General features: G+C 33.4%; 1 protein-coding gene across 2 annotated transcripts; it reads left to right on the top strand.

The window, feature by feature from the left end:
• Positions 1-15,532: 15,532 nt before the first annotated feature.
• LOC123540855 (toll-like receptor 6) lies at positions 15,533-22,075 on the top strand. Of its 2 annotated transcripts, none has more exons than XM_053545199.1 (2): positions 15,533-15,665; positions 17,559-22,075. In XM_053545199.1, exon 2 carries the CDS (start codon positions 17,586-17,588, stop codon positions 19,860-19,862), a length of 2,277 nt encoding a protein of 758 aa, XP_053401174.1. In that variant the 5' UTR covers positions 15,533-15,665; positions 17,559-17,585; the 3' UTR covers positions 19,863-22,075. The 2 variants fall into 2 exon arrangements, with proteins under 2 accessions (XP_053401174.1, XP_045182126.2); XM_045326191.2 differs by lacking the exon at positions 15,533-15,665 and adding an exon at positions 15,675-15,869.
• Positions 22,076-22,518: the final 443 nt, after the last annotated feature.

Here is a 22,518-nt window from a genome sequence, read left to right as displayed (position 1 = left end):
TCACTGTGACCTTGACCTTTGACATACAGACCTCAAAATCAATAGGGGTCATCTGTAGGTGATGACCAACCTTTCTATCAACTTCCATGATCCTAGGCCCAAGCGTTCTTGAGTTATCATCCGGAAACGGATTGGTCTACATACAGACCGACCGACCGACCGACCGACCGACATCTGCAAAACAATATACCCCTCCTTCTTCGAAGAGGGGGGAGGGGGGGGGGGGGGCATAATAAAACATGGAGGGCCAGCAATAAAAAGGAAACTTACAAATTTACACTTTGAAAAAGAAATAACAGAAGACAAGTATAACTGACTTCTAGCTTTTGGGTATCGAGTGCGTGGTCTTAATGATAACATGATTTTAAAGAGAAAGAGGAAAGAAATGCTAACAACAAACAAGACAACATAAGCAACGCAAAATACAAGACAGACAGAAAACAAGTTGAAAATAGGGGAACCGCCTTGGAACGGTCAGTAACCTATATAAAGGAAACTGGGAGATTTAAACGCGTTTAGGGCATGCCAACCTTGAACCTATCCTATTTTCAACAAGTTAGACAACACAATATATATAAAATCCTTCCCCGCTGAAAAAGGCCAGATTATATTAAGTAAAACATAAATCTAAGGTATAATTACACCAATGTACTCAACGACTTGTCTGAAGTTAGAGCACCAAAAGCTTTTAAGGGCATGACTAAGAAAGCTGCAAGACAAAATTCCACTTCCCCCACCGTCCGTTTTATGTAGGATTTAGGAGAAAAGCATCAAGGAGTCTTACACTTTGTTAGTCATCGCACCATCAAATAGGAAAGCGTAGCGATTAATTGTAGAGGAGTCAATCACCAAACATGCACTGTGCTTCACGCTTTTCGCATCGTATCCTCTTTTGATAAACTTTTTAACACATTTTACAAATATCTGATTAAAAAAGGACTATATATAAAGAACTATATTTAATTTTTGGAATTTTATAAACTACATCTCCATAGTATTCCGAGTATTATACCAGGTATTTTTTAACAGTTTGGACGATCTGTAAGAAAATACTGAAAACTTTCCGTAGCTTATGATAACGATAACCTTGTTGTAATAAGTTTTTGGTGATATGAAGATTTCTATCATTAAAATCCTCTTAAAATAACTTTGAGCAAGCTCTTGTAAAACGAATAAGTTGTGAAATATAGACAGTGTATCATGTTGCTCGAGGTACATCTCCATTTAGGTGGGTGGGAGAAGTTGACAATTTCAAAATCAAAATCGTCTCTTTTATCATATGTTTTCGTTTCTAGATTATTATTCACAATTGTTAAAAGTCCAAAAATGACACTTCTAAATCTGAAGTATTAGTCTTGTAAAGCTGTAACTCTTTTGGGTAAATGTGTTTCACCATTTCTGAAAAATATAGGTTGTCCATATTTAAAAAATTATCAAGATACCTCGAGGTTCTATTAAAAGCTTCAATAATTTCAAATTGTGTCTCAGTGGACAAACTAAGCATGAAATCTTGTTCATAACAGTATAAGAATAAATCAGCAATGAATGGGACGCAGTTAGTTCGCATCGGGATACCAATTACTTGTCTGTAAGTTTTATTGCCAAATTTGACAAATAAAAAATTATGTTATGTAATAGAATCCTTAGAGAGCTTCACAAACCTGATCACATTTCCCTAGGGTGTAATAATGATTTTACACATGTGAAATTTAAGATAGTTCTGTTAATATAAATTACAGAGGTTTTGATACTTAATTTAAAGTTGTGATCCGCAAACAATGACAACTCTTGCCTTAGGTCAGTACTTATAAGCAGAGATATATAATATATAAAGAGACACTGGTACTTCAGACGTCGACTCTTAAGTGATCTGCAAGTCATTTTTTTACATTATCAAAACTTTAAGGTTACGAAGTAGGCCTTGAGAAACAAAAATCAAACAACTCCAAATCATAGAAAGAAAGATTTGTTTGACATGAAAATTGAACAGCATGTAAAAGATGTATATTACTTTACGAAACAAGTGTCAGTATACTGATATAAACATTGAATTCCAGAAAATGACTGCCTATAGGGGCCCCACTTCCGGACAGTCAAACGCCTTTAAAAACTCACCATTTTCGAAGGGCTGTTACACATGTTCGTTTTGATGCATTTGCAATAGCGTGCGAGTGGTGAAATTTCACATAACAAGGTGGAACACAGTTTTCAGCAATTGTTTATCTTTATTTCTTTACAAATGGCATTCATTTTCAAAGGGAAACAACTTTTTCTCGACGATTACTTAAAATAATCGGGAAAAGTTGTCTCCCTTTGAAAATGAATGCCATTTTTACTTAAAGTATTCCGAAAAAGTTGTCTCCCTTTGAAAATGAATACCATTTGTAAAGAAATAAAGATAAACAATTGCTGAAAACCGTGTTCCACCTTAATTGTTATGCGAAATTTCACCACTCGCACGCTACTGCAAATGCATCAAAACGAACATGTGTGACTATTCTTTAAAAATGGTGAGTTTTTAAAGGCGTTTAACTGTCCGGAAGTGGGGCCCCTTTAGGCAGTCCTTTTCCGGAATTCAATGTTTTTATCAGTATACTGACACTAGTTTCGTAATGTAATATACATGTTTTACATGCTGTTCAATTTTCATGTCAAACAACTCTTTCTTCCTATGATTTAGTGTTGTTTGAGTTTTGTTTCTCAAGGCCTAATTCTCAACCTTAAGTAGATATATATGTAATGTTTTAGTTTCGCACGAAAATTAATTTCTCAACCTGTCTTGCAGTGTTCATTTGTTCTCGTTATATATTAAGGTAAAGGAGGCGGAAAAAACTATTTGTGATAGGTTCGAATTGTGAACAAAAACTGGAAAAGATTAACCAAAACGCAGAACTAAATAAAAGTTCCTTTTAGCGATGGTTAAACGAAGCAGTGGTTAAACAAAGGTAAAAGGTGTTTCTCAATAACGAATTTTACTTGTTGTACAGGACATATTGTCTATCTAATATTATGTTGTTATTAGCTTAAACAGCTACAATCCGAGGCCTGTCATAAACGTTTGTGTGTCAGATCTATCCGCATATTTGTATTGAAGCATGTATGCTACCTTATATATTCAAATATGCATAACTGTATTAAACCACAAGTTCGTAGTATGCTTTATTTTGACGTATGGTATGGATCTTCAGGAGAATGATAATAATGACTTTGGAAGGTTGGAAAGTCGTTACACTCCACGAGAAGAAACACGAAATAGTATTTTTTTCACAGGTCTGCCTAACAGAACAGACGAACCAAAGGCGGAGGATATATTCAGGTTAGTATTATATCATTAAGAAATAATGAAATCATGAATATAAACTTTTAAAGAAAGGTTTAAAATTCACCCCAACTCCAGAGAAACAAAATACAGAAGAATTAGAAACAGACATTCAGGATTTTACTAGAAGATTACGTTTAGTTTTTTTGAAGGCCGAGAGGATGATGATTAATTAATTATAAGGAACGGAATTTATCCCCCATCCCCAAAAAGGAAGTAATGCATCTCTGGATAAATTTATAGAAAACATTGATAAATGTTCGGTGATCAACAAAATGAAAAATCTTATGTATCAAAACTTGAGAGAAAAGCTGTTAAGAATTTGATACGTGATGATACTATAATAACAAGGCAGTCTGAAAGACAGCTATATCCCCTGCCGCTGTTATGGATAGTGAAAGGGTTAATTGTATTGGGTGGAAGCATTGATGTTGTTAAGTATATATTATAGTGACCTTGACCTTGAGCCTGCATGGCTGACTCATGGGTTTTGCAAACCATCTCAAAAAGGCGAACACTTGACCAAAGTTTCAAGAAAATCCTTCAATTGGTTTAGCAGAAAAGGAAGGGACAGGAAATTTAAGGCTCAAACATTTGAGTTGTGACCTTGACCTTGATCTAGCATGGATGAATTGTGAGTTCTGCACATCGTCTTGACAAGAGGAATATTACAGTCAAGTCATATTCTTCAAGGGGTTTAGGAGATACAGAACGGACACAAAATGGAAGGTTCAAACCTTTGACCTTGTGTCCTTGACGTTGGCTCATAAGTTCTGCACATCGTCTTGATGAGATGATCATTTGACTCAAGTTTCATGAAAATCCTTCAAGGGGTTTAGGAGATACAGGGAGGACAAGAAATGGAAGGCTCAAATCTTTGTTCGTGAGTTGTGACCTTGACCTTGAGTCGACATGGCTGACACATAATTTTAGCACATTGTCTTGATGAGGTTATCATTTGACCCAAGTTTCTTGAAAATTCTTTAAGGGTTTTAGGAGATACAGAGCGGACACAAAATCGAAGGCTCACACCTTTGACCTTGAGTTGTGTCCTTGATCTTGAACCGACATGGCTGACCTATAAGTTCTGCACGGTGTCTTGATAAGATAATCATTTGACCCAAGTTTCATGAAAATCTTTCAAGAGGTTTAAGTTATATTGAGCGGACACAATTGTTACGGACTGACGGACGAAGACCATTTCTATAACCCCACCACTCGTGGCGGGGGATTAATAAAGGAAGCTGATAAAAGAAGACAAAGAACACTATAAACAAATGGTTATAACAATACTAGATGATCCGGCTTACTATGATAAACTTAAAGGTGACCCTTCCAAATCTGACAGAATGAAAGACAAATATAAACAACAAACAAAAACGGATCATTGAATTTCAAGACTGCCTTCCAGATGAGGAAACAGATTACCCCCAAAGGTAAAGAGAAATAACTTTTACGGTCTACCAAAGCTCCATAAAATTGAACAAATAAGAGAGTTGTGTAAAATGCCAAAACAGAATATGTTTTAAGTCAGTAATGTTTTAGATATTTTACGAAGATCATTTACAAAATAAATTCCTAGCTATTTACGTGATAGTACAGATTTTCTAAACTCCTTTCCGAGAGGATTATGCAAGACCAATTCAAGTGCCTTTTGATGCTGAATCTCTATATTCTGATATACTGCATGTGTTAAGACTGAAGACATTGCTCACTGGTTAAAGCTAGATATAAAAGAAATACCTCACGTGTTAATAAGGAATTCATCACGGAGCAAAATGAATACGTATGCATAATGCATTCTATATTAATGGCAAGTACTAAAGTTCAATAAAAGGTACGGCAATGGGGACAATATTTGCACCAGTCTGTGCTACACTAGTTATAAGCTCTCTTGAAAACAAATTATATAATGACATTTCTTCTGAATTTAGTACTCATTTCAAAAATTATCTCAAAGATCACTGGAAACGATTGTTGGATGATATCTTCATTTTATGGACGCGTTCTACTGAAAACCTAGACAGACATTCTGGAAAAACTGTTCAACAATCTCAATGAAACTCTAAAATGGACGATGGAGAAAAGCAGCATTGAATTATCCGTTTTGGATGTTTTCGTAATACGATCAGGCACTTGCTTAGAAACATATGTTAACTATGAACCAATGGACAGCAAATAATATCTCATATTTAATTCTTGTCACCGAAAACACACAAAAGAAAATCTTCCGTTTTGTTTTGCAAGAAGGATATGTGCAATTGTTTCAAATACATCCCAACGTGATACTTAGAAAATATTTTATACTTCGCAGTTACCCTTTGTCACTTGTTAAAATGGCGCAACAAATTAGAAAAGGTGTATTAAGACAAGTAAAAGAAAGAGATTTTATTCATTTCAACACACTGCCCGAGAAATGCAGAATGTTTCAGCGTCATCAAATATAATCTACCAATTAAAAAAAAACAGATGAGAAAATAGAACTTACAGACAAACACAAATTAATCACCAGCTAAACTAAAGAAAATAATAACACGCGCAAAATTTGACGGCGAAAAACAAGCATACCGAATTAAGAAATATCGCAGAAGGAACTGTGGTTTATGCCCTCATCGTCTAGAAGGGAACACAAATGCATTCAAAAACGGCAAATCTTTAAAAAATTTCAGCAACTTGAGAAATTAAGAATATGGTATATGTGATACGCTGCTCTGGTTGTAAAGATGTTAAAAAAATTGTATACCGAAATTCTACATTTCCATTTTATAACCCGAAAGAAAATATTTCTGCTCTTCGGGAGATAAAGGAAACATATTTCATCAAACTTTTAAACCGTCGCTGAATGCAAAATGACATTGATTTTTTTTTGCAGAGCCTAAAATTACGTAATTTGTGCCTTATTTCATATTTAAGGAGGTAGGTTACCTTGAAAACAGGGTAAATTAATTGAACCGTAGCATTTTTTTTATTTCGTGTAATTTAATGTTTTAACTGCTACAATTCCGTTTATCTCTGTCCCTCCAAATACAGTTTTTTTCCAGGTTTGAAGTACATGACCCTCCAAAGGCTTTTTGTATTGAAAGAAAAAAGAAAATACGGATATTTAACACTTTTCAGTGTATTTTGGTTCCATTGTTATCCGTAGAAGTCTGCATAATTGATATTTTTACTAGTTTGCGCGGTAGCTTTCTAATATAAGCTTAAAATGTATATATCGCGGGACTCGTGTTTCCATGGTAACGCATTTTCTTCCATTTAAAAAAAAAAACTATGTATGAAAACGGAGATTTCGACGGCTTCAGTGCAGTTCTATTAAAGACAAAATTGAATATTTGGGTAATATAATTAGCAAGATACCAAGCACTTTACATGGTACCCTATTTTTTCGTAAAGTTTATAGTAACCATGGCCACAGAGATGTTTAAAATAGCTGATATCTTGCTTTTTATCGTAATTTCTTATTAAAAATATTAAATAGAATTATCTTTAAATGTTAATGTTGCTTTAAAACATCTTGTTTCTAACGTAAGTAATATTTTTGTTTTATTTGCATTTATTTAATCAAATTTCACAGCTTTAAATACCTAGAGCAGTACCCCTCGTCTGATATGTTTATGGAAAAATCGTTCTGTATGCTGCTATTATTCTAATGGATATTGTTGAAATGCAAATAAAACCCCGAAGCTGTGTTCCTTGAATAGACCAGTGTCAAAGCTTTTGAATTTTACATTTAGATTATATAGGTCACTTCGTTTCCACGGTAACATCAATTTAATTCAAGAAACCACAAATTTCTACTGAAATTTGAACAATTTTAGAGCTAAGTTTTAGTATATAAATAACAAATTATCAACGGAAACTGGATAATAGGTATTACAAATCAAACTTCCCAAATTCTGTTTGAAAATTGCCGTAATGGGTAACCTTTCACCCACCTATATTCCCAATAAATCAGTTACCATCATCCATTTTCTTACATTCCGCATAACATTTCAACATACAGTCAAACGTGTATATAAAGACCACCCTCGGGAGAGCCAAAATATGGTCTTTATTGGGAGGTGGTCTTTATTCACAGGTTAAAATACACTGTATATGTTAAAACGGGAAACAAATCATATGGTCTTTAGAGAAAAATGGTCTGTGTTCAGAGGTGGTCTTTAACACGGGTTTGACTGTAATTACATAAAAGAAGCAAAGTATCTTTTTGATAATTTATTTTTCTAGTTCTCATATTTCACAGGATATTAATTATATCATATTCACAAGACATACACATCAGATACTATGCGAAACAAAGGAAAGACGCTACAGTAAAATTCATGACTTCTAGTAAGTCACTCTGCCACACCTTTCATTGGCTAAGCTCATACAATAAATCGTCAATAATTTTCTCAATTGAACACGGCTCTATTAGCTGTTGACTGTTATAGTTTTCATCACGATATCAAATTTTCTATGTTGAAAAAGCAACTATCACGATATCAAATTTTCAATGTTTGAATAGATAAGGCAGGGAAAAAAAGGAAAACAATTCCTTGCACGATGTTAGCTCATTAAGTAGTTAATTATAGTCACTGGTAGAACTTGGTGACAGCAAAAAAGTTTGTGTTGAGAAAACAATCCACCAGATTATGTTACAAATCTAAATACAACTTCACATCAAGATAATATAAGTTGCATACTAGATGAGAATAAACATTGATTCAGCTGTGCCAATGCGTAATGAAGCAAATAGTAACCAATGAAAGATAATTCTACATGGAATGTGAAAAAACCATGTTTGGGTTACTTCCCTTGATTCAGTTGCGTTGAAATACAGAGAAGAGACCGGGTGAGAAAAAAATAACGCTTTAGACTGCAATACAAAAGAAATATTGTATCTACAAGGTGGTGGTATCTTTGAGAAAGATATCAATAGAAGTTTATTTAAAATTTGTGTTTCTACAGATTGGTACTGACAAGCAAATTTCCTTCACATTTTATTAAATCTATCCACTCTACCTGAATTTACTGCGTTGTATCTCTCAGTATGAAACAGTGATGTATTTTATTTCTTTAGAACATTCAATTCAGGAACATGAGCATTCAATTTGCAATGATATATATACAATTTGATTGTTATAAGAATACTATTTAAAACTGGTTGATAAGCTATGTTACCTAACAAAAAACGTCACTTTTGGTAAAAACAATCGTGTTTTCTCCACAAAATCTATTTGTCCATGACTGCACATTCAACCAGAAACCATGTATAATGTCACAACCCCAAAATAAGTGTACTAATGTGTCTGCTTCTTGAGCACAAAAAGGACATAAATTGCTATTAACCATGCCCATTTTTTGTAATAAATAGTTTGTACCTACAATTCTGTGATTAATCCTAAACTGAAACCACTGCAGTTTTGAGTCCTTTGTGCTCTTAAAAGGCAGTTTATAGATATTTTTCCAGATTGGGTTTGTTAGATTTAATTTTGTGTCCACTTATGTTGCGAAGAAGGCTGGCTTGGTTTGCTATAAAGAGTCAAAATTTTCCTACAGCCCTTAACTCCAAAGTTTATTATTGCTATAGGCAGGGGTTGCAGAGGATTTTTTTGGTTAGTGCCCTGATGAGGAATACAGAGGCTATCTAGATATGATCGTATGGAGAAAATTATGTTATTATAATCCAGAAAATTTGTCCTTGTATTGTATACTTCTTGAAATTCTTCAAAAGAGTATAAGTTTACATTTACTTTCATAAATTCGTTAACCAAGAAGGCCCCTTTGTCCAATATATGCTGGTTTTCAAGAATTTTACCCCTAATTTGAATTTAGTATTATTCCATACTGATTTTGATAAAAACTCAGACCATGTATTAATCTGTTTCTTTTCAATAATACCCACTTCCATATATCTCTCCAGAACTCATTTTGAATTAAATTAGTCTTTTGTTTTATATATTCGTTTCCAAGTTTACCCAAGTTAGATACAAAGGGGCATATCTCCTTTACTAGTCTAAAATATTTTGAGTTTTGTTTATAAAATCTTCTTAACCATGTTAGTTTCAAAGCTATGTTAAAGTTTTCAACATTAATAACACGGAGACCTCCACTTTCAATATCCTGTGTTATTACCTCCCTTTTAATTTTATCTGGACTTTTATTCCATATGAAACTAAAAAATAAATTCTGTAGCTCTTTTTATTGTTTCCTTTTTGGGGATAGGTAAACCAATAATAAGGTGATTTAGTTTTGGAAGTGCTAGATTTTTATTACAATATTTTCCCCTATTGGTGTTAAAATTCTTTTGGACCAAGTAGAAAAAAGGGACTTGATTTCTCTTATTTCAGGATTATAATTCAAGTCAGTAATCTCTCTTAAATTAACTGAGAAAGTCACACCTAATAGTTTAAAGCTGCACCTTTCCCAATTTAGACCAAGATCAGGGCAGATAACTTCATCGCTATTCCTTTTTGATCCTATCCATATAGCCTTAGTTTTGTCGACATTAATACTAGCATAAAATTTTAAAACGCGCATTGTGTTATTTAATGATTTTTCTGTACCATCTAACATAACTGATGTATCGTCGGCATAAAACATAACATCATATATTATTCTCACATTATCTCCAATGAAGCGTCCTGGAATAAAACCATTCTGGTCTTCACTTATAATTGAATTTAAAACTTTTTTCATTCGATTAACCACAGATGCTGAGGCTATCTTTTATCTTACATTTAAAAGAGAGATAGGGCGCCAGTTTTTAAGAAAAGACTTATCTTTATCCCCTTTCGGTATTCATGTTATGACACCTAATTTCTGAGATATTGATAATTCCCCTACATTAAACCCATGGTTTATTGACCTTACTAAAAAGTGACCAATGTCAGGCCAGAAAAATTTATAAAACGATACTGTAAAGCTAGAATTTCCCGGAGCAGAAAAATTTCGCATTTTCTTTAGACTTTCAAGCATTTCTTTGTATGTCAAATGACCTTGTAATGAATGTTTCTCTATTTCAGATAATCGTGGAACGTTTATATTTGCGAACAACCTATTCAGATTAACATCTTTAGTTTCTTTAAAGGCGTACAAAGTTTTGTAATGGTTAAAAGTTTCTTTTAAAGGCACTCGCTACAGTTTTTCCGGACGAGACGATATTTACCCCCAACACCGTGTCATAGCTCACTGCAGAGCTGGTACGGTCTCCTGCGCATGCCCGGAAGTGATTATCTAATGTCGCGTACGGCAAAAATTCGCAAATTATTGTATGTTCGCATGCATTTAATGTACAAAATGTATAATATACTGACTAAAGTTTAGGGTAAGTATCTAATATGGTGACCTATCAATTTACTTTTTGTTTTAGATTAGGTAGACATAACCAAAGGTATGTGCAGAGTTTGTTTAAATTCTATTATGTGAAACTCGATAAAATAGCAAAAGTACCAACTTAAAACTGACAAAAATATGCAAAAATAGCCCTTGGGTCTGCTGAACAAGTATTCCTTTCTTTAGAAAATCATGTTCCTTTGATTTCCCTGAGCATGTTTCAAATAGATAATATTGTTTTCCGTTATAAAAATGCTTAGATAATCAAATTTATGCTGATTATTGTACTTTACTGAAATATATTTTAGGATTACAGAAATTTTGAAAAATGTTTAAAATAGCACCATATCTAGGGGCAAATTAAATTGAAACAGCTGGTGATCTAGTATTTTTATTTCATTTTTTAATACATCATAACATGATCTTTTAATACAAAACATTTCATCAAAATCTATTATTGAGAAAAAAATTACGAAACTGTAGCGAGCGTCCTTAAAATATCATTTTGATCCTGCAATAAAGTGCCTGTTTTTGAAAATAATCTATTCATCACTTTAGATACAAAATTTCGGTTTTCTAGATTACAGAAGTATTTACTAGGTTTCTCGCCCTCCAGAATCCATTTTGCTCTTGATCTTATCAATGAACCTTCTAATTTCTTTTTCCTAATTTCTTTTAGCTCCGTTTTCTTTTGCTCGATTAATAATTCATAGTTTTCTGTCTGCGACCTATTCAAAGTTTCCAATTCTTTTTGTATTTCTTGTTCTCTGTTGTTTTTTGTAAGCAGATTATGCAATTGATTTACCTTTTATCTGCATAAGCAAAGTGTCAAAAATAATTGGTCATTTATTGTAAAAATAATATCTTTATCAGGGATATCTTCAACAGGTCTGTTAACTTCTTGAATACTGCAAGCATATTGTAATCTAATTTGTGAAATAACTTGTTTAATTTGTAGAACATACTCTGAATCTTTTAGAAGAGAATCATTGAATTTCCAATAACTATTGCCTTTTTTGAATTTATTTAGCTGAATTTTCATTACTATTAAAGACTGGTCAGTTCTATACCCAGGAAGTATTGCAGTATCTATGACATCTGTATACAAGTAACTTGATATTAGAAAAAAATCCAGCCTAGCATTTTTCACAGGATTTTTCTTAAACCAAGTGTATTGTTGTAGTTCTAGATGTTGATCACGCCAGCAGTCAATGACGTCACATTCTACCAATAAATGCATTACCTCATTTCTTGCATTTGGATTATTCATACGCACATAATTATAACAATCTATGTCAGGGTTCATCACCAAATTGAAGTCACCCCCGATTATACAAATATTTTCTTGTGATGAGACTTTTTCAGTTAAAAATCTGTAAAAATTAGGTTCATCATTATTCGGACCATACAAACATAAAAGAGAAAAATGAATGTTATTGACTTTACAATGTAATATGGGTAAATTACCATTAAAATATTTCTCAATATATTTAAAGCTAAACTCAAAAGTGTTATTTATAAAAATGTGCTACTCCTCAGGAATTACTACTGTAGTTATTAAAAAACCCATTCAAAACCCCACTGACCCCTAATATAGTTACTTTCTTTATCTGTAAAATGAGTATCTTGTAAGAAATAGACACTGTATTTCTTAGTTTTCAAGTAATTTAAGACATCTTTTCTCTTTTGTTTGTCTCCGAGACCCTGCACATTCATAGACGCGAAAGATATAAGATCAACCATAGTTTAACTGCAACAGAAGAGAAACAGATTCAGTGCCTGTCAGTCCCTCAAAGTTGAAAACCACACAATACCATATCACCTTGAGAAAAGTGCATTAGATCTAGGCAAAAAACTATCCACATAAGTGTACTTCCTTGATCTCGGTTATAGAACAGGAATCAAAAATGAAAAGAAAAGAGACATCTCAAATATCATTTGAATTATTGTTTAAAATGAAAGAAATGGATACTTCTGTATTACAGATTACACGGTTACAAAACCGATTTTCCTGGTACAAATAGATAAGGAAAAATACACTGTTACAGTACCATGTGCAAATTAACTTCCATCCGTAAAAATAACCAGTTTAAAGTTGTCAACAGGAAGAGTGTATATACCTGTATACAAGTATACTATATGCGAAGACATAACCAAAATATTAGACATGTACACACTTAGTTGGCAACATATCTGAACTGAAATCATCCGCTATCCGAAATCATCCGAAAACTACTATGTATCAATAACAAGCCTGTCATTTACCTGTAAAATCATCACTTCCATTAATCTTGCCTTAAGCTTAAAGCTTATATCAAAATATAATAACTTGCGTAAAATGCATAGACTAAAAAGAATGCATTCATATCGAAAACTTCAGTTATTAATTTCATAACTATCAAACCATGTGTGAATTATGATGGAAATATGAGAGCTTGGAATTCTGGGACCTAAATTATATCATCTTATATAGGTTATCCAATCAGAGTAAGTTTTGCAAATAAAAAAATTACATGTTCAGTGAGTTTTGCAAATGTGAGAAATCACATGTTCAGGTTTAACCAATCAGGAGCCAACACAGGCTCCGCACAATGTCACATGGTACGCTGTTTTCCATAATACATGCGCCGTCAAACACGTGGTGAAAAAAAAATACGTTCTACTCTTCTGTTTCTTTGCTGCCAACAACTTAGAAAGTTCTTCTTTAGGAATAAGAGACTTCGAAATGTCTGTATTAATGTCGAATCTCATTTTGCGCCCGTCTAGTAAAAGTGCAATGATCTTTCCCTTGTCTGATCACACGTTAGAAATTCCATCCCGTGCCGACAATGTTTCGAGATGTTTTGCGTTTTTAAACGTGAGATCTTCCCTTACGACGATTTGGGATCCTCTCAGCTCCCGACGTGCTTTGAGAACTTTCATTTTAGTTATCCAATAGACAAATTCACAAATTACGGGATGATTTGATTTGGTATCAAACTTTCCCAGCCTATGGGCGATATCAATATCTCCCGGTAAAATTTGCACGCTCAGTTTCGCGTTGAGCTTGCTTATAACCTGTTTGCAGGTAGCTTTGACACTCTCGTTCTTATCTTTGTCTTCTAGACATTAAATCCGTATATTGTTTCTTCTAGTGTATTGTTCAAGGTCATTTATGTATTTTTCACGAGCTTTTATGCGGACATCTCTGATAATTATTCAGAGCGAAAGACTCATAAAAATATTTCAACAAAAAATGGTCGTTTAAAAATAGTTCAAATAAAGAAAATGCACAGAATTACGTACTTTCAAAATAAAATCTATTAATTTTGACACGTAACGTCATGACGCCAATGACGTCATTTTAAGGCAACAATGTTTCGAAGCGTTTCTGCAGCAATTTATTCATTATTTCTGCATTATTAAACCATTAAGCATCAGATCGGAGGCAGGTTCATGATTTTTTTTGCAGAAGAATGGATATACAAACACATTTAGTTTGTCGTAAAAGTCGTCGTAAATATTCATGTTAGCTTCCACTGTGACGTCATCTAAGGAACGTTCTCCCTGACTATACGCGGATGTCGTCAAAACAGCGGTCAGTTATCACCGAGCAGCGATGACGTAAATTGCGCGCCTTTCCTTTTGCTGTTCATACGAAATGAACGTCATAATTTTCAATGGAAAAGAATAGGGCGAATGTAAATATTTCGTTAAGCATTTACAGCTCATCGTTATAGATGATGATCACAATATACATTTACAGTTTTACAGACTATATATGGAATATTATGATAAGAACATGAAGGTAAACAAAAACGTACATGCAATGTATGAGAGTGTTTAACTTGGAATACGTTAAGTACATCATTTCTAAGTTTAAAACCTTTAGTACAAAACGTAGCTAATTTATTTAACACTGACTTTCTATCCGAGTTGAGTAAAACAGTAAACTTGTACATACTGGGAGCTGTATAGAAATATCTTTGTATATATGTCTTTCTTAAATCGCTATATAATGGACAAATTAAAATAAAATGATATTCATCTTCGATGTCGTTTAAAGTACACAAGCAGCATTTCCTTTGATTTCTTTCTATATTTCTATAGCGTCATACTAATGGTGAAACCGGTTGAGATTGTTAACAATTAAACTATGTAATACCAAAAATGCATTTTCTTCAATCTTTTTACCCCGATTGAACAATAATACATTTTGGATATATAGGTAGAGAAAATCTATACGAACAAATCACCACCACTATATCAGACAAACTACGACACAAACGAGGATATTTGAGCCGTGCCATGAGAAAACCAACATAGTGGGTTTGCGACCAGCATGGATCCAGACCAGCCTGCGTATCCGCGCAGTCTGGTCAGGATCCATGCTGTTCGCTTTTAAAGCCTACTGCAATTAGAGAAACCGTTAGCAAACAGCATGGATCCTGACCAGACTGCGCGGATGCGCAGGCTGGTCTGGATCCATGCTGGTCGCAAACCCACTATGTTGGTTTTCCCATGGCACGGCTCATTTCACAACAAGTCCACTAGCCGTTTCGACGCTGCTTTATATCAAACCCGAATTATATTACACATTCGTACTTGTTCAACATTTGCATATATGCTCAAATCTCTGTTATCATGTCTCACAAATCAGCATTAACATTTTAGTCTTTTAATCTGATTGGGACCGACAGAGAAGCTAAATCTTCTCTCTCTGAAAGTTAACTCAAGGATATAATGAATTTTATAGAGATGTGCATTAAGTTCAGAACAGTTGAGTTTCCCATATGTGAGATCCGCGAGGATACCAGTTCGTATTGTAAATTATTATAGTTAAGGAATGTATACGAACTTGTAAATCACCACACGCCTAGCGTGCATATTTCACAACAATCCACTAACTCAAATAAAATTACTTTCCGTGCTGGTTTATGTACAGGCCCGGATTATACTGCTCATTCGTACTGGTTCAACATCTGCATATTGTGTACATATAATTTCCTGTGCGGACGTAGACACTAAAACATGTTGAGAAACAATTGGTGTAAGTTGCCTGTTAATAGTTAATTAGATCACATGTAAATTGTCTCAGTGAATGAGTATATGATGTGGACTGATATTTGTTAAATTTATATAGATCTACATTGGGATTAGAATTTTCGTTGAATTAATGATTGTTGAATTATATTTTGCGAGTTTGTCACTGGAAAGAATGTTTCCATGTCACCTTTTATTGTATATGAGAAAGGTATGTTTTGCTTTGTTTAAATTGAGGAAAAAGTATTGTTTGCACATATTACGTTCTATTTTCATCTTTTGTTATGTCAGTTTAAATAATGAACACAGTATTTTTAGAAGCTTAAGATAGTGGTTTCTGTTTTCAAAAGTTATCATATCATCTGTAAACTTTTAAGGCAAGCCTGATAATATGACTAACTAGCTTCATTATACAAAGTAAATGGAAAGTCATTCTATTTGCTGCTAGTGATTACTAAATTGATTTGATCCAAATTAGTTGTTCCGCGTAACTACATGTATTATTTGACACAAGTTTATAAGATTTGCACAAATATTCCATAAATTACATCGCCCGTTAATTTATAATTTTAAGTTAAAGCTTTCATGCACTTTCACCCTCTATTATAACATTATAACTAAATATATTTTATTCAAACTTAAAACATGTTTCGACATCATTTCCAATATCACCCGCGACATAAGAGGCATAACTCTCGTATCAATATTGCATGAATTATGTCCCCTTTTAACTTAGAATTTCAGGAAACAGTTGCACTTTCACTTTATCTCTGTTATCGATTTGATTCATACCTAAAATAGTTGTTCCGCATCATCATCCACATCATATGACACAAGGTACATATCTCTGGCAGAAATATTCCATGAATAACGTCCGTATTTTACTAGGAAAATCCAGTTAAATTTCATGCACTTACATACTATCTCTGGCAGAAATATTCTAGGTATAATCTCCGTATTTTACTAGGAAATTTTCATGCACAATCACGCTATCTCTGTTAATGAAAACTGGTTTTGACACAAACTTTGTTTGTCCAAAATCATAATCCACACCGGGGGTATTGATTATACGAATAATAGCTCCAGTTTCCTCAGATAAGTCATATTTTACTATCAAGCTTCCGAAAAGTTAAGCGTACTGCCTCATCTTACACCTCTTGTATATCTACTGCCTTCTTGTAGAATAAAAAGAATAAGTCTAATTGTTATTCAAAAGATTGTTGAGAAGGAACAAGAACTGTTTTTATTTACTATAATATTTTTATATTGTCATAAAACTGTTATTGTTAATATCATTTAAGACCCTTTCACCTGACCCAAATTCTTATACAATAAATAAAATAGTATTGTTAATTGATTAAGAATACTATATATTTGAACTGCAAAAGTTCATCTAAAATATCTTATTTGAATCTATAATCTGATTATCTATATACAGTACTGAAAGTTATTAAAGGGAAAAAGGTTAACACAATTCTAGCCGAAACACACTGTGACCTGTGCTCAGAATTCTCATGTTTGATTTTCAGGACGAATAATCTTTAGTTTAAATTTAATAACCATGTCTATTATACACTGACATTGAACCAGTAGTCACATGATCGCTAATGATGGCAAGAAAAGTTCCACATTTTTTTCTAAACAACTATGATGGTTTGTCATATATATTTCATTTCAATGGAACATTTCTAACTTTATGAACGTGAATTGTCATTTGCTTAATATTTAAGACACTAACGGATATGAATATGTTTCTAATGAGTAAATGTAAATAAACACAGGCATGATTCTCCAGCTTTGTTTTGATCAGATCTTGTTAGTGTTCTTTTAATTTTCTAGACATATTCTTTTAAATGAATTTGCAAAAGCATGAGTGTTAAACACATATTTTCTTTTTAAGGATAACAGAAAAGACGTCTAACAAAGGATGGCGTTCGGAATTACAACATACAAAATGTTCACGGTGCTTGTATTTCTGGCTATATTCTGCCTGAAGATGTCACTGCAGGCATGTGTCACATCTGATAAAGACACCACAATCTGTGACAATTTAGTCCCTGTAAATCTGCCTCCAAACATGACACGTGTGTATATAAACATATTTGCGACAGATATATACTTCAGTGTTTCCTCCTTTGCTCACAAGAGCTGGCGAAATGTAAAAGTTTTAGACATAACTGCACAGTTTTTAGAAACGTACGGCCATATCAGTGTTCAGTTTGGTAGTATGTGCTTTAGTCCACTGTATGAATTAAAAGAACTTCGAATGCACGGGGACAAGATAACAACATTCAAGGCGGACACATTTCTTGGTGTTACACACCTGAAAGTACTACAATTTTCAGTGTGCAGGTATCTAAAAATTAATAACCTCTTGGAAGCTCTATTTCATGTTAATCTTACAGTGGGAACTGTGTCTTTAAATGATGTCTCTAGTGCAACCGGTGGTTATTTGAATATAAGTAGCTCATTCTATAAACTTCTTCAAAAGATGAAAGTTGGCAACTTGTGTTTACGGAAAACGGTCTTCAAAATGAAGCCTCCCCAACCGTGGCAGATGAAACCGACATTTCTAAAGGCACTTGATATTTCTCAAACAACAATGATTCCATTTAACGAATTTGGTATACACAAATTCTATGATATGGTTTCCTCTTTTCTTCAAGATCTCAAAACACTGAATATATCTTCAATTCCTGTGCAGTTTTTCCTGCCACATAATGATTTTCTGAATAACAAAACGATAAGAAAGTGTAGTGAATTAAGCCATGCGTTAATACAAATACTCTTCTTACGTATTGAAAACCTATATGCAAATGCACTATTTCGACTTCCGGTCATAATAAACAATACATTACTGAATATCTCAGATTGTCGTTTCAATCTGAAAAAGTGGCATTTTAAACAGAATAAAATACAAATCTTCAATATGACATTTTATTTACCACTTCATAATGAAGTTTATGAAATTGATTTCTCTTATAATAAAATAACATACGTGTCTCCACTGGCAACCAAATCTGCAAAGTCACTGGAAATTTTAAATTTGAAATCAAATGAACTGTTTCAAATGGAGTATTTACCAGAATTCAACGATCTGTTGGAGACTTTCACCATTCTTAAGTATTTTAATATTGCTGAGAATAAACTTTCACACTTGCCGCAGGATATATTTAGAAATAATGCCGCCTTAGAGATAATTGATTTAGCAGACAATAAATTAACGACTATCGAGTTTAATTTGAAATATCTGAAGATGCTCAAATCACTAAATATTGCTCGTAATCGTATAAAATTCCTAGACGGCAAGGCGTTAGCAGACCTGCAGTTGTTTTTAAAAACACGAGCTTCCGCCGGAAGTAACCATTCAACTGTCATTGAAATGGCAGAAAACCCATTTATATGTAGTTGCGAAAGTGTCAAATTTATGGAATGGATAATTACTTTTGTTCAACAACACACTGGAAGAAAATATCTATGTAAAATGGAAAATAAAGAAACAGAAATCAACGAAGATTCGTTTTACCTTGCGAAGTTTTCGTGTTACAGAGCAACTGTAATAATATGTGCATCAGTTGCAAGTGTTATATTCATTGCAGTGGCAATTCTTTTAACAAAGGTTATATTAAGGCGGAAGAGATTACAAAAAGTGAAATGTGAGCAGAAACTCTTTTTGAAAGATTTTCAGAGGGGCGTCTTGACAGAACAATATTTGTGTCAGATCTCGTATTCAAGTGAAGATGAAATGTGTGCTCTTGATATCATTCATGCCAATTTAAACATTGTTTTAACTAGAAAGTGTCGTTGTAAGCGTGAAATCATTTGTACTGGGGATAAAAACTTTTGTTTGGGACGACCAATAGTTAATGAAATTTTACGCTGCATTTCCAACTCCTGCGTACTTGTATTTGTTATTTCAAAATCGTTCTGTGAAAGTCATTGGTGTGAAATGGAACTGAGAGAAGCTTATGAAATGGACAAACCTATCATTTTGATTTTTAAAGAGACGGTAAAATTAAGTCTAATGCCAAAATTGTTACTTACTCTTTTCAACAGGTTAACAAGAGCCAAACTGGTAGAAAACGAGGGAGAGTATACACTTATTCCAGAATGGGAAAGTCTTGGTGAATCTATCATCAAACTAGCTACAGAAAAGTTTGTAGCTAAACAATCAAATTTGTTATATCGACTTAATGAAACTTAAATGTCATAAACATAAAATTGTTATACTAATACTGCAACTGTACAGTAGATTGTAGCATATTGATACAGGCTGAATTTCTCTCTGGCTATTCAGCTATTGATAATGCTATTCTATACTACATTAAAGTTGTAAATATACATTTGTCAATCCTGTATTCAGTTGTAAATATAATTTTTTCCAATATATATAGAGCTGTTAATATACACATTGCTATATCCTATATATACACTCTCAGATATTCAGCAACAAATAACGGTTCTACACTATAATCAGTTGCAAGTATACACTTCTATGTCCTGCTTTCAGGCATAATTATGCACATTTCTGTGCTATAATCTGTTGTTAATATTCTACATTCTTTTCAATTTTCTAACTTGGAATATATACTAGTTTCATAATGGGGAGAATGTTAAAATTTAAGCAGCGAGCGTGTTTTGTAGCATTATCAAATAAGCATGGCCTTTGCGTGTTTCATCGTCTAATTTGACACGGTTTTGAGCCCTAGTTGTAATATACCCAAGCACAAAATACTTGGATTAATTGTTGTTATATTTTCCGGTCCTTTGGGATCATGAAGTTACTAAAATAGAATTCTGCTTATACCTTTGGAGTGTTCCATATTTCATTTCCATTTATAAACAGGGTTAGTCAAGCTGAGTCTACTATAGTTTTGCTTGGTTGCGTTCATTTTTTCCAATTTTGTTTGAAATTAAATACACACACAAGAAAAACATTCATTTGTGAAAATAAAGCGGATGAGAGAAAAGAATGTTTCTTGGTCTGAGGTGAATTTTCTGCGATACGTGAGGTAAAAATGATAGAAATCTTTTCTCTTGCAACTGTTGGACCAGAAAAAACTTTTCATTGCACCCATATAGTTTTGATGGCGGCATTTGTTGAAATCAAGGCACACTTGGGATAAGTCTACAATACACTTAGAAATATGGTAGTACTTTACTTCAAGGGTTTTCTTTCATATGAGTTCAGTCTGTTGAACAAGATAGAAGATTTTTCTTCTTGTAAAATGTTTTCCCGTTATTCTAGTCGGATTTTCAATGCGGTAACAAAACAGGTTTAAGAAAAGTTTTTGATTAACAACAAAACTTCAAAGTTAATTGGGGTTCATATAGGTAACATGTACCTTAAAATTGTTCAACAGGCATCAGCAATGATAAAAAAGAAATATTTTGACTATGGGACTTTGCCGATAGTCCCCACGTTATAGTCAGAACTATCAGCCGAGGTGTGAAAAAAGGAGGTCAATAGTTTTTAATATTGACTGGCAAGTCATTCAATACATTTATTATTACTGGACAACAGAAATATATTTTCATTTTTTTCACAAGCAATATCTAATGTTGAACTATTGACCGGCCAAAACTATGGACCGGCGTTGTATATAAGGAGTCATGTAATAATTAAATATTAGTTAAAAAAGCAAACCACAAAACTGAAAATTGTGTTTTTTCAGAGTACAAGGATTCAGTACATTATTTATTAAGACAAAGTGTTATAATAGGTATTTTCATGAATTTAGTCACTGTTTCGACTGTAGTTTTCTTCCGTATTTATGGTGACTGACTAATTGATCATTCATCATTAGACTATATAAGTGCCTACGTCCGGTGTATTAATGTACATCGAATAATCTTTAAATAATCAAGGCCTTCAAGTGGTTTGTCGTCTAATTGGTCATGGTTCAGAATACAGATGCGCAGAAATTGAATCACGATGGTGTTAGCCTGAGTGGTTTAATATCTAAGCATTTGAACGATTAACCGTGTTAAACAAGTTAAAGTATAGCAAAAGTTCCTTCTAGGGAACATCTATATAAATATATAACGATCATCTTGTAAAATTTTGGTTGCAATGTCTGTTTTATACTGCCAAAAAATGTCAAGTAGGTATTTACGCTAGTTATTATTTAACATAAATTGTTAAATCCAACACAAATTAAATCTGTTACCACTTTCAGTTGAGTAAATACGGCAATAAGACATTGACCCGGTCAATCCGTTATCATTCGATGCGTGAATTTGCTGCACATAATTAGAGGGTCGCAATGGGTTTTGTTTTCACATATTAACCATGCATTTGAAGATAACGATAATATTTAGTTGTTTACATGTAAATTTGCTGATATAATGTCTATCTGTTTGTACATATGTTATGTTCTTCAAGAATGGAGGAAATAAAAGAATCAGTCAACCATCCTCGGGTTTTGTAATATGTAATCCATGGACGCGTTCAGTCAGAGAGTCGCCTCAATTAGGAAAGAATAGTTTTAACGTCAGCGGTTATTTCTAAGGTCACGGAGTTTGACTGGCCAGCTTGTAATGACAACAGCTTTCGATATCAGTAGCTCAGTCAAGTGTGAATTACCAAACTACAATATTCCTTCTCAAGAGAAGGAACAATAAGACGACAAACCACACTAAGGCCGGCGGCTCGATTATTTTCACTCTTGCATTGCGTTCATTGAAGCATTTGATAACAACTATGCTGGGCTTCATTTATTCGAATACTAATGAGCATGACGTCATGTGCCAATTTGACGTCATAATTGGCGTCACGTCATAATGCTCTCTTACATCGGCATTAGTCCAACTCGTGGCGTAATTATCACTTTCATTTCATTTCAGTCTGATATTACGTC

Source organism: Mercenaria mercenaria, chromosome 1 (genome assembly GCF_021730395.1).
Source record: "Mercenaria mercenaria strain notata chromosome 1, MADL_Memer_1, whole genome shotgun sequence".
Lineage (NCBI taxonomy): Eukaryota > Metazoa > Mollusca > Bivalvia > Venerida > Veneridae > Mercenaria > Mercenaria mercenaria.
Note: the sequence above shows the minus strand (reverse complement) of the source record. Positions and strands in the feature narration are given on the sequence as shown.

Coding starts and splice junctions, on each gene's coding strand:
- LOC123540855 (XM_053545199.1), top strand. CDS start 17,586: ATGGCGTTCGGAATTACAACATACAAAATGTTCACGGTGCTTGTATTT.